The sequence below is a fragment of the Equus quagga genome, chromosome 21 (genome assembly GCF_021613505.1).
Source record: "Equus quagga isolate Etosha38 chromosome 21, UCLA_HA_Equagga_1.0, whole genome shotgun sequence".
Lineage (NCBI taxonomy): Eukaryota > Metazoa > Chordata > Mammalia > Perissodactyla > Equidae > Equus > Equus quagga.
The window spans coordinates 32088489-32101016 of record NC_060287.1 but is presented as its reverse complement, the minus strand read 5'-3'; the positions used below and the strand labels follow the sequence as shown (position 1 = coordinate 32101016).

Genomic DNA, 12528 nt, shown 5'->3' with positions numbered 1-12528 from the left:
ATTTCGCCCCATATACAGGCCTCCGCTCCCACAAGACCCCTGCAGCTCCGTGTGTTCACAACCCTGCTCTCTTAGAACACAGGTCTGTTCTCCGTGTTTGCTATGGCCACCCTCAAGCCCCGCCTATCCCAACATAGTGCTTGTCTTCAGTGCCGTGGCCCTTTGCTCCTTGGGTGGGACACACAGCACTAACTCCCTCTGGGAGGAACTGAGTCACACCAGTTATCTCCACGGTGGGTGCAGAAGGGCCTCTGTCGGGAAGAAGAAAGTATCAGAACTACTAATTTTGTTTTTCCTAATACTTTAAGAATCTCCGCTTTCTCTTTTATAAAATACACAATGTATGTTGGCACTCAGGTACATTAATGTAACACATAGGCTTACAGATATTGGGGGTGGGCACATGCTTCATTTCTACCCATGGGTACACGATCAAAACTGTACATGGAGCTCAGAGGTGGCACAGACATGGTTAGCTGCTAGAACCCTAAGAGGGAGTTAGCAGGAATAGTCCATTTTATAGATGAGAAAACTGAGGCATGAAGTATTTGCCCAGGCTAGTAGTGCGCTGGCTCAGTGTCAAACCCAGGCAAGTCAGTGTCAGGGCCTACCCTCAACTACTGTGGTATGCACTGACAAAAGAAAAGATGGAGACGGACATCACATTTATCAGACTTCCTTCTAGTGTTCTATGATAAACATAGAGACGTGCTGCTGGACCTTTGACCTTTAAGATTTCTATTTAATAAATAAGGATTAAATTACATATGCCACTATCAGAGACCATTAAGTTGTTTCACATACTGGAGAGAAAAAAAACCCCAAATTGGTAAATCTAACTACCTTTTATGGCATAATAGCTACTGATGATATAAATAAGCTGTCAAATTTGTTGTAAATTTTGATAGGCACCCACCTTGATGTTAACTATAAATCAGCACAACCGGGATTACAGGTAACTCATGGTATAAGTTACACAGAATTTCTAATTCTACACTTCAATATTTAAAACTTTAGTGACCAAACTTGCAAATGTTTTTACTTTAAAGATAGCCCCCTACACACAAAAATTTCCATGTAATCTTTAACACATATTTGTATGAATACCCATATATCTAGTGGTTCTTTTTGATTCTTATTTTTAGCCATTTAGGAAACCAAGTGGTTCCGGGCTCCCCAAATCCTATATTGGGGCTAATGACACAATTTGCTTCTGCACTGCACACAAAATGAGTAAGGAACAGGATGTTGGGAGAAACTTAAACTGATAATGTTAGTCAAATTTCAAAACACCCTTGTCTACAGAAAGGATGGATCTGAGCACAGTCATCAGGACAGAATGCATCACGTGACCTGGAAAGTGATTTCATGTAATGCTCTGGTGGCTGAAATGGGGACATGAGGCCTGGAAGGCAAACCACGATCACTGGCAGAGAGTTAGAGCCCCCACAGTGGAGGAGGGCGCCAAGCCAGGACTCTAAATAGGGTAGCTGGCATAGGACGGAGAGGCTTGGAAAGAGTGCTGCCAGGCTAGAGCAGCCTGGGCCCAGGAAGGGATTGGTTTAATGAACAGTGATGTCTGCAAAGCGGTAAAGAGATCCCGGAAAGGACAGAGTAAGAGGGAAGAGTCCTAACAGGGAGTTTCCCTGACGGTAGTTTCCAGTATTAAAGGCTCCGTGACCACACTGGTTGATTTACATTAAAGGGAAAGTGCTGGCAGGGTACGTCGTGGTACGCAACTCAGGTTACAGCTGTCCGAGTTTTGAAAACCACATACTTCTTAGGCAGCTGTGCAGTGCGAACACCTGAGTTTAATGGGCAAGAGTTACACTGAGATTTCTTCAAGTGCTCGCCTCTGCTGCAGAGTCAATGGCAGTGGGCAACTACTATTCTCAGGAAATAATATATTTTAGTTTTAAAATGCAGTACCAAAATAAATGCTTTAAAGGACTATGTGTAAAAGGTTAAAAATGATATTCGACGAGTTTAAACTTTTAGAGAAATAGAGAGACAGACCCATATATCGGCATTTTCAAACTTTACTTCATGGTACAAATTTTGTGCTACCTTTAGATGATATATTAATTTTATTTTCTTTACATAAGTCGAGGAAGAAACAATCAGATCCAAATATATTACAAGGCATTTAGGGAAGTGTGTTTTGTTGTCCAACAGAAAATTATGTGAAATCTACTTTCAGAATTGAAATAGACTTGTTTAAAAGCACGCTCCTGGATCCTTTCTTCTTGAGAATATATCCTGGTTTTAGCCTGAAGTATCAGTAAATGGATTAAACAAATTCTGTCTTCCAAGGTTAACATTCCAGATGTTCCAAAAAGTCATATTCAACACATTCTTCCAGTTGTTTGAAGACCCTTGGGCTATCTGGGACAGGAAACTCTAAGGCTGGAGGTCCCTGAGTGTCAGCAGGCAGTTTGCCTTGGGTTTTAAAAGCACAATTTAGAGTCCTGAAGAATGGCATCAACTGCCTCATGCTGGAAAGAGAATGTTGGCGCAGAAGAGGGAATTCACTCTTCATGGCGATCTCATCAGAGCTGCTGATTTCCTGCAAAAAACCCCAGAAAAATGATGTGGCTTCGCTGAGGGTTAGAGAGGCAAGGGCAGCATGTGCAGATGGCTAACCCTAAGAGGTGGGTTCTTCATGAAAATTCATCGTCAGCACTGAGGACAGCAGCATAAACTCAAATTCCAGATCCTCAGTTGACATCTTCCACCAGGACTTCACCCTGAGCCCACTCCCACTGCAGGCCCTTCCCCCAAACAACGAAGGGACTCAGGCGTAAGACTGCTTCTCTGTGACTGTGCTGTCCAGGAAGCTTCACCTCGTAGCAACTGGGATGAGAAAGTGACATATAAATGACAAGGTAAAGATGGAATTTATAACCATCTCCAGGTTTTAACACTCAGAGGAGAGAGATCTTGAAAGCTATTAAAGTCATGAAATCAAGTGGTATACGCAGTACTTCACTTACTGCTCACCCCCTCCCCTCTGCCAGGAAGAGAAATTTTAAAAAGGAAAACATTTACCCCGTATTTTAATTTCAGAAGTTCTAGAATCCTAACAGTGTGGGGCTTGCATTCTTGGTGATTCTCCTCTAGATCTGACGGGAGGGCAGGGCCCTCTGTGTCCACTTCTGGGACAAATGCCCACCTGTAACTGGAGGAAAAAATCCGAGGTCAGGCATGCCAGGTCAGAGCCCACATAAAACAGATTTTTAAACAGTCTTATTGAGATATAATTCACATACCACACAATTCACCCATTTAAAGCATACAAGTCAATGGCTTTTAGTATAGTCACAGAACTGTACATCCATCATCACAATCAATTTTAGGATAGTCATTACCCCAAAAAGAATTCCTGCTCCCTTTAGCTATCACCCCTCATCCCTTATACCCCCTTGATCTAGGCAACCACTAATCTATTTTCTTTCTCCACAGAATTACTTATTCTGGAAATTTCATATAAACAGAATATGTGGTTCTTTGATACTGGCTTCTTTCACTTAACATAATGTTATCAAGGTTCATCCACACTGTAGAATGTGACAGCACTTCATTTCTTTTTATTGCTGAATATTTCATTGTATGGATATAGCACGTTATTTATTCATTCGTCAATTAAAGGACATTTAAGTTTTCTCCACTTTTTGTCTATTATAAATAACGTTGCTGTGCATATTCGTGAACATCAGAACCCATTTAAAAAAGACACTTTCTTTTTAGAGCAGTTTTAGGTTCACAGCAAAACTGAGCAGAAGGTAGAGAGGTTCCCCACATATTCCCTGTCCGCCTCTGCGAGGCACAGCCTGCCTGACTTCAACATGTCCCACCAGAGTGGCACATTTGTTACATCATTGTCACCCAGAGTCCACGGCTTGCCTTAGGGCTCAGTCTAGGTGCTGTGCATTCTATGGGTTTGGACAACTGTATAATGACACGCATCCATCATTATAGTATTGTATGGAGCAGTTTCACTGCCTTAAAAATCCTGTGTTCTGTCTCCTTCTCCCCTAAGCCCTGGCAACCACTGGCCTTTTTCCTGTCTCCAGAGTTCTGCCTTTTCCAGAATGTCACATAGTTGGGATCATAAAGTAGGCAGCCTTTTCAGATTGGCTTCTTTCACTTAGTAACTTGCAGTTAAAGAGAACTTGCTTTTTAACCACAAACATTTCTACATGATTACTCTCTTTAGGGGGATGGGACAGAGAAGAAGTGGCATCTGGGGCCAGGCATGGGATGAACGTATGAGCAGCTGTGTTAAGCCCAAAGGAAACGTAAGCCAACAGGGGCAAAGTGAATTGGAGGCAGCATGATCCATTTATTTAATTAAAAACAAATGGACAAAAAAATCTACACAGATGCAGTGAGGACCACCAGCGGGTGCCTCTTGTTTCACAAACATTTAGTAGCAAAAACCACCTAACCCCACTCCACCTTCCCCCGAAACCCATTCGTAAACACTACCATGAGCCAAATTCACAAAACCACAGATGCTGCAAGTAATCTGAAACTTGGTAGTCTGAGCAGGCTCATCGGCCACTAGGAATACTGCATGGGAAAGAACAAGTGAGAGTGCTTATGAGGAAAGAAAAGTCACCTACTTCAAAGAGGACACAAGGTCTTATCTGACTTACATTTGAAACAACGGCATCTTGTCAGGTGGAAAAGAAAGTGCTGTGTCCAAGAATTTGCAAGCTGATAAATACAAGATGAGTTCACTCTGGGGTATCTCCCACACTGAGGGCCCATTTCCAACAGCGACTGAAACTTTTACTCTGTTTATTTTGTTGCTGTTTCTATAAATTTGCAAAGAAAATCTTGTTATAAATTCATTCACATCTGCTGTAGTCCAGTTGTCTATGCAATGTCCATAAGAAGATTTTTCCTTTTAAGAAATGGTCAAAACAGCTGGTCCCTTCACAAGTACTTCAAGAAAACAGTACTTAGGGGCCAACCCAGTTGTGTAGTGGTTAAGTTCACGTGCTCTGCGTCAGCAGCCTGGGGTTCACAGGTTTGAATCCTGGGCGCAGACCTAGCATTGCTTGTCAAGCCATGCTGTGGCGGCGTCCCACATACAACAGAGGAAGATTGGCACAGATGTTAGCTCAGCAACAATCTTCCTCAAGCAAAAATAGGCAGATTAGCAGCAGATGTTGTTAGCTCAGGGCCAATCTTCCTCACACACACAAAAAAGAAAACAGTACTTAACGTTAGATAACCCTACATCATAAAGTGATGTCCATTAGCCTTCACATATGTGCATAGACCCTTGCACTACTTACCTCAATGATTCATCATCCTCTTTCAGATCTTCTTCAAGCTGTATGAATGTCTGAATCTTAAAAAGAAAACATGAATTCAAGTTACTATTTGAGAGAGTAAACTCAACGTTTAAAATTTACATGTCCATAAAAAATAGCCAATAAAGCAAGAGAAACAATCAACAAAATGAAAAGACAACATACGGAATGTGAAAAAATATTTGCAAACCAAATATATGATAAGGGGATAATATCCAAATATGTAAAGAACTCATACCACACAATAGCAAAACAGCAAACAATCCAATTAAAATATGGGCAAAGGACCTGAATAGACATTTTCCCAAAGAAGATATAGGAATGGCCAACAGGTACATGAAAAGATGCTCAATATCACTATCATCATGGAAACGCAAATCAAAACCACAATGATATGTAACTTCCCACCTGTTAGACTGATTAGCATCAAAACAACAAGAGATAACAAGCACTGGCCAGGATGTGGAGGAAGGGGAACCCTTGTTCACTGTTGGTCAGATTATAAACTGGTATAGCTACCATGGAAAACTATGGAGGTTCCTCAAAAAAGTAAAAATAGAACTACCATATAATCCAGCAATCCCACTTCTGGGAATATATCCAAAGGAAATGAAAACACCATGTCGAAGCGATATCTGCACCCCCATGTTCACAGCAGCATTATTTACAATAGCAAAGACGTAGAAACAACATGGAATGCCAGCAGCATTATTTACAATAGCAAAGACGTAAGTGCCATCAACAGATGAATGGATAAAGAAAATGTTGTATATGTACACAAGAAAATATTATTCAGCCATAAAAAAGAAGGAAATCCTGCCATTTGTGACAACATGGATGGACCCTGAGGGCATTATGCTCGGTGAAATAAGTCAGAGAAAGACAAATACCGTATGATCTCACTTATATGTGAAATCTAAAAAAAAAAAAAAAAAAAAAATGACCAAACTCATAGAGCAGATCTGTGGAAAGGTGGAAGGTTGGGAGAGGGGGAATTGGAGGAAGATGGTCAAAAGGTACAAACCTCAAGTTATAAGGTAAATAAGTACTAGCAATGTAATGTACAACACGATGAATATGGTTAACATTGCTGCATGGTATATATGAAAGTTGTTAAGAGAGTAAATCCTAAGAGTTCTTATCACAGGAAAAAAATATTTTCTTTCTTTTCTTGTCTATATGAGATGATGAATGTTAACTAAACTTATTGTCATCATCATTTCACGATATATGTAAGTCAAATCATTATGTTCTACACCTCAAACTTATACACTGCTGTATGTCAACTATATCTCAATAAAACTGGAAAAAAAACCAGTTTAAAAAAATAGAAAGTAATATAAAACAATACAAATTAGTTGGAATAACTGACAGTTGAGAGATCAAATATGATTATAGGGTAAGATAAAATATTCTCTTTTTAACCAAGAGCTATCAACTTGATTGAAAATTTTGCTGATAAAATTAGATACATGTCAATTATATTTTAATTTGAAAAATTAGATACATATAAAATAGTACATTATTCCCGAAAAAGCATGTAAAAAGCTCCAACTTTGCTATCAAGAGTAAAATATTTGTACTTACTAATTCAGAGACCATTATTGGCCACAATGAAGTCAAATGTTGGGCAGATATTCTTAGCAGCAAAACTCTGAAAAAAAGAAACATCTGAGCAGCAGCTATGGGTGTCTGTCCAACTCTGAGATTGTCTGTCAGGCGTTCTAAGGAAAGAAGAGTTTAAAGACGTCACACAAATACGCAGTTTGGGGTTTCTCATTAGACAAAGAAGAAAAATAAAATAGTAATTGACACTTGATAAGAACCCAGTATGAGAAATGGGTGTTGGGAGAACGGTTTTGTGCCCCTTGTTTACGCCTTGCCCTCCTCTTTGTGAAGGGCAGCAGCTCATGGTCTTTGCTAAAGGAGGTGAATCAAGTGGCTCTCATTCCTCTGCCACAGCTGAGTAGAGAGGCATGAACTTTGACTCAAGCCCAAAATCCACTGGATGATCAATAACCATTTAAATTTTCTCCTATGGATACAAAACATGAGACACAGAAACCACAGACAGTCCTTGGTGAGTGATGGAACCAGAAGATCATACAGACTGGCTGGCAGATGACATCATATTTGGGGGTGAGGAGTGGGAAATGGAGTGAATAAAATAGATTTATTCAGTAAAGTTTCGATTTGATGGCCACGATAAAAACTTTAAGTCTTGCAAGAAAAAAAGTTGTGAGTTAAACTCTCTAGTCCCTAACAGTCTTCCTCACCGCTCCACTGAAATAACTGTTTGTAGAATGTGACTTTCCCCATAATTTAAGGCTTCTTAGGAACATAACAAACTGCTACAGCGAACAGCTGAACTGCAGTCATGCCAGTTAAGATTTGCTGCAGCACATTATTAATAAACTTCTCTTTATTTGGGCTAGCTTGAGTAGGTTTTTACTTCTTGCCTTTAAAAGTGCTCTGATCAAATGAAGGAGCAGGCGTAGCTTAGACACTTGAAAAACAAGCTGGCATTTTTTTTTTATTTTTTCCTTTTTCTCCCCAAAGCCCCCCGGCACACAGCTGTATATTCTTCATTGTGGGCCCCTCCAGCCATGGCATGTGGGACGCTGCCCCAGCGTGGCCCGACGAGTAGCGGCCCGTCCGCGCCCAGGACCCGAACCAACGAAATTCTGGGCCGCCTGCAGTGGAGTGCACAAACCCAACCACTCGGCCACGGGGCCAGCCCCCAAGCTGGCATTTTTAAAGAGTGTTTTGCGCTTCCGGTTCTGCACAGATGGAGTTAAGTATCTTACATCCTATTTACCTAACTGTAATAAAAACAAACAAACTTTGAACAAAATACATAAACCAACTATCAGAAAACTGAAAGAGGATGAAAAGAAGGCTATACTGGCTAGGAACCTTGGAACTTAAGGAAAGACCTGGAGGTGAGTTCCCCAGAAATTTTTTATTTTTTATTTTATTCTGGCCTGGGCATTTGAGAAGACCGCAACCTGGAATGCCAAAAGTCTCAACTTGAATGAGAAAAGATAACCAAAAGACACCAAGTGGGGGATAATATGGAGGGTGGAATTATTAGAAAAGTATTTTAAAGCTGCTGCCTAAAAATACTACAACAATCAGTTATGGACGCTTGAAACAAACAAAAAATAGAAAGTCTCCACAAAGAAATAGAAGATACAAAAAAGAGCCAAATGGAAATTTTAGAACTACAAAATACAATCATTGAAGTAGAAATGCTCACTGATGAGCTCAACAGCAGAATGGAGATCACAGAGGAAAGAGGGACAGAATGAATAGAAAGTATAGAAACTGAACACACAAGAGAAAAAAGATCGGAAAAAAAGGAACAGAGTCTCAGAGACCACTGGGACAACAAAAGATCTAATATTTGTGTCATTAGAGTCCCAGGAGGAGAGGAAAAGAGAGTATAGGTTGGAAAAATATTTGAAGAAATAATGACTGAAAACTTTCCAAATTTGGTGAAAAACATAAATCTACAGATACAAAAAGCTGAGCGACCTTCGAAAAACATAAACCCAAAGAAATCCAAATGCAGTCACACAATCAGAGTTCTGAAAACTAGAGACAAAGGAAAAAATCTTGATAGCAGTCAGAGAGAAAGGACACATTTCCTAAAAGGCAACAATGGTTCGAATGACAGCAGATTCTCATCAGAAAGGAGTGGCACATTTCTCAAGGGCGGAAGGAAAGGAACTTCAACCCAGAGTCCTACTTCCAATGAAAACATCCTTCCAGAATGAAGGAAAAAAACCAAAACCAAACTGAAAAGAATGAAGGTGAAATAAAACGTCTCAATGAAGGAACACTAAGAAAACTTGCTGCCAGCAGATCTGCACTAAAGAATGGCTAAATGATGTTCTTCAGACATAAAAATGATAATGGTAGGAAACAGAGAACACCAGGGCTGATGAAAAGAGCAATTCAAAGAATAAATACATAAGTAAAAATAATATTCTTTCCTCTTGAGTTTTTAAATTGTGTTGGTCAGTTGAAAGCAAAAAGTGTACCACTGTGTGGTTCCCAGTGTACGTAAAGGTAATATTTCAAACAACTATATCACACGAGAGAAGACAGAAGCACTGTAAATGTTGATACTAGCAGACCATGTAAGTATGTATAGTTTACATATACTGTAGTCCCTGAGTAACCACTACAAAAAGCTCTATCAAGAGACATACTCAAAAAACACTTTAAATGTGGTAAATCAAAATAGAATACTAAAAAAATGTTCAAGTAACCTCAGGAAAATAGAAAAGGGGAAACAGAGGAAGGAAAAACAAGGAACAAACAGAAAATAAATTAAATGGCATAATCAATCCTAACATGCCAATAATTACATTAAATATACATTGTCTACACACATCAATTAAGAGAGATTGGTAGAATGAATTAAAAGAAAATGACCCAATTATATGCTATCTTACACAAAACTCACTTCAAATATAAGGATATAGTTAAGTTAAAGGTAAAAGGATGGAAGAAGATACTACACAAACATTACCCAAAGGAAGCTGCAGTGGTTCTCTTAGTAGTAAACAAAATAGAACTCAGAGCAAAGAAAAGTACCAGGGGCAAAGAGGAACATTACCTAGTGGTAAAAAGGGCAATTCAAGAAGAAGATAGAACAATCTTAAATGTGTACGCACCAAACAACAAAGGTGTAAAACACATGAAGTAAGAACTGCCAGAACTCAAAGGAGAATAGGCACTGACAATTACAGCTGGGAACTTCAACATCCTTACCCCATAACTGATAGAATGCCCAGGAAAAAAGTCAGAAAGGATAGAGAAGAATCGAGCAATATCAACTAACAGATGCTAATCAACATTTATAGAACACTCCACTCAACAACAGTAGCAGAATACATATTCATTAAGTGTTCATGGAACATTCACCAAGATACATTATATCATGGATCATAAAACAAACTTCAACAGATTTACATACTACAAAGAATGTTCTCTGACCATAATGGACTCAAACTAGAAACTGATAACAGAAAGATAGGAGGAAAATCCCACAAACACTTGGAAAGTAACAAACTCCTAAATAAGATATGGGCTGAAGAGGAAGTCTCAAAGGAAATAAAATCAAATACAAAGAAATGAACAAAAGTAAAAGTACGTCATGTCAGATTTTGTGGGATACAGTTAAAGTATTGCTGAGAGGGAAATTTATAGCACTAAATGCTTACATTAGAAAAGAAGAAAGGTTCAAATCTATAATCTAAGCCTCCACCTGAAGAGACTAGAAAAAGAACAAAATAAACCCAAAGAAAATACAAAATAATAAATAGCAGAAATAAATAAAATTGAAAACAAAAAACAATAGAGAAAAATCAGTCAAACTAAAAGCTGGTTATTTGAAGAGAACAATAAAGTTGATAAACCTCTAGCAAGACTGACAAAGAAACAGAACAAGGCACAAGTTAATCAATATCAGGAATGAAAGAGGGGATATGCCTACAGACCTCAGAGACATCAGAAGGATAATGACATTCAAATTACCATTTAAATGGGAATGCAAAATGGGACACCCATTCTGGAAAACCATTGGGCAGTTTTTTACACAGCTAAATGTACATTTACCATAGGATCCAGTCATCATACCCTTGTGTATTCATCCTAGAGAAATGACAACTTAAGTCAGCACAAAACTCTGTACACGAGTGTTTATCAGAGGCTTTATTTGTAATAACCAGAAACTGGAAACAACCCAAATGTCCTTTAGGTAAATGGATAAATGAACTGTGGTACACCCATAAAATGGAATATTATTACTCATTAAAAAGGATCAAACTCTTGATACACCCATGGATGTACCCCACTTGCCTTTGGATGGATCGCAAAGGCATTACACTAAATGTAAAAAGCTACTCTCAAAAGCTGTATGACTCCATTTACATAACATTCTCAAAGTGACAAAATTGAACTGATGGAGAACAGAGCAATGGTTTCCGGGGGTCAGGGTTGGGTGGAGGGTGTGACTATAAAGGCGGTGACATGAGGGAGTTGCTTCGTGGTGACGGAAAAGTTCTGTATCGTGGTTGTGGTGCTGGCTACAAGAATTTGTGTATGTGATATTTTCATACAACTAAACACACACACAAACATACACAAAAAAGAGTGCATGTAAAAACTGGTGAAATCTGAAAAACTCTCTAGTTGAGTTATGGTAACATTCCAATGTCGATTTCCTGGTTTTGATAATGGACTATGCTTATGGGAGATGTTATCCCAGGGGAAGCTGGACTGAAAGTACACAGGAACACTCGGCACTATTTGTGCAACTTCTCATGAGTCAATCTATTTCAAAATATAAAGTATTTAAAAGTGGTTTGTACACATAAGGCATATTTCATATTGCAGCTCCAAATAAAAGCTAAATTCATGAGATTTTTCTTCAGCCAAGATGATCTATTTCAGAATCCCTAATTTTTTTTTCAACCTCTAATATTCCTTTCTTAGCTGAGTGATAAACCTTACAAACTTAAGGAGTCCTTGTGAGCAGAGAGCTGGAGGAAGCCTGGGCCAGAATCCTTGTACTACTGTTACAAGTTGCAGTGCCTCGTTTAGGCTGGCCACTTAATCTTGCTGAGTCCTCATTTCCCATCTGTGAAACAGGAGTAGCGCCCTGACTCCACCTACCTCAAAGGACACCCACTAAAGAACACGGTCTATTGTTGGGAGCCAAAGGGCTCAGATTTCACTCCAGGTTTTGCCAGTTAGCGGCAACACAACTTTAGGCAGGTGCTAATCTCTCTGAGCATCAGTATCCTGGTGTAAAAATAGAGCTAACGGACAACAAGAAAGACTTAAAAGATGGACAGTACCCCAATGGACCTAGGATGAGCCATGCTCATTGGGCTTAAAGGGAATAGAGTGTTGCCTCTAGATCTTTCTGATCCCAGAGTCAGGGGCCTCTGTTGGGGGGTGATGCCTATCCCCCTCTCATTTTAGACAAACAGCATTTTGTCATTTTTTAAAATTTTAAATAATTGCTTTGGGCTTATTTACCAGTTCTTCTGTGACTGTCAAATGAAAACTCAACTAAATCAGAGTCAGGAAGGCCAGTAGGGGGAGCTCTCACGCCCTATTGTACATTGTTAGTTACCCCAAATAATGCTGAAGGAAGATTTCTCTAAACACCCAGCAACAGCCCAGC

General features: G+C 39.4%; 1 protein-coding gene across 1 annotated transcript in view; it reads right to left on the bottom strand.

Moving 5' to 3' along the window:
- Positions 1-2021: 2021 nt before the first annotated feature.
- Positions 2022-12528, bottom strand: part of LOC124231298 (protein dopey-2) — a 98065-nt gene continuing 87558 nt past the window's right edge. The window contains exons 33-37 of the mRNA XM_046648009.1: positions 6912-7048; positions 5307-5362; positions 4659-4820; positions 3049-3178; positions 2022-2566 (exon numbers count right to left, since the gene is read on the bottom strand). Coding sequence (XP_046503965.1) covers positions 2315-2566; positions 3049-3178; positions 4659-4820; positions 5307-5362; positions 6912-7048 — 737 coding nt within the window. The 3' untranslated portion in view covers positions 2022-2314. The remainder of the gene's footprint in view (positions 2567-3048; positions 3179-4658; positions 4821-5306; positions 5363-6911; positions 7049-12528) is intronic.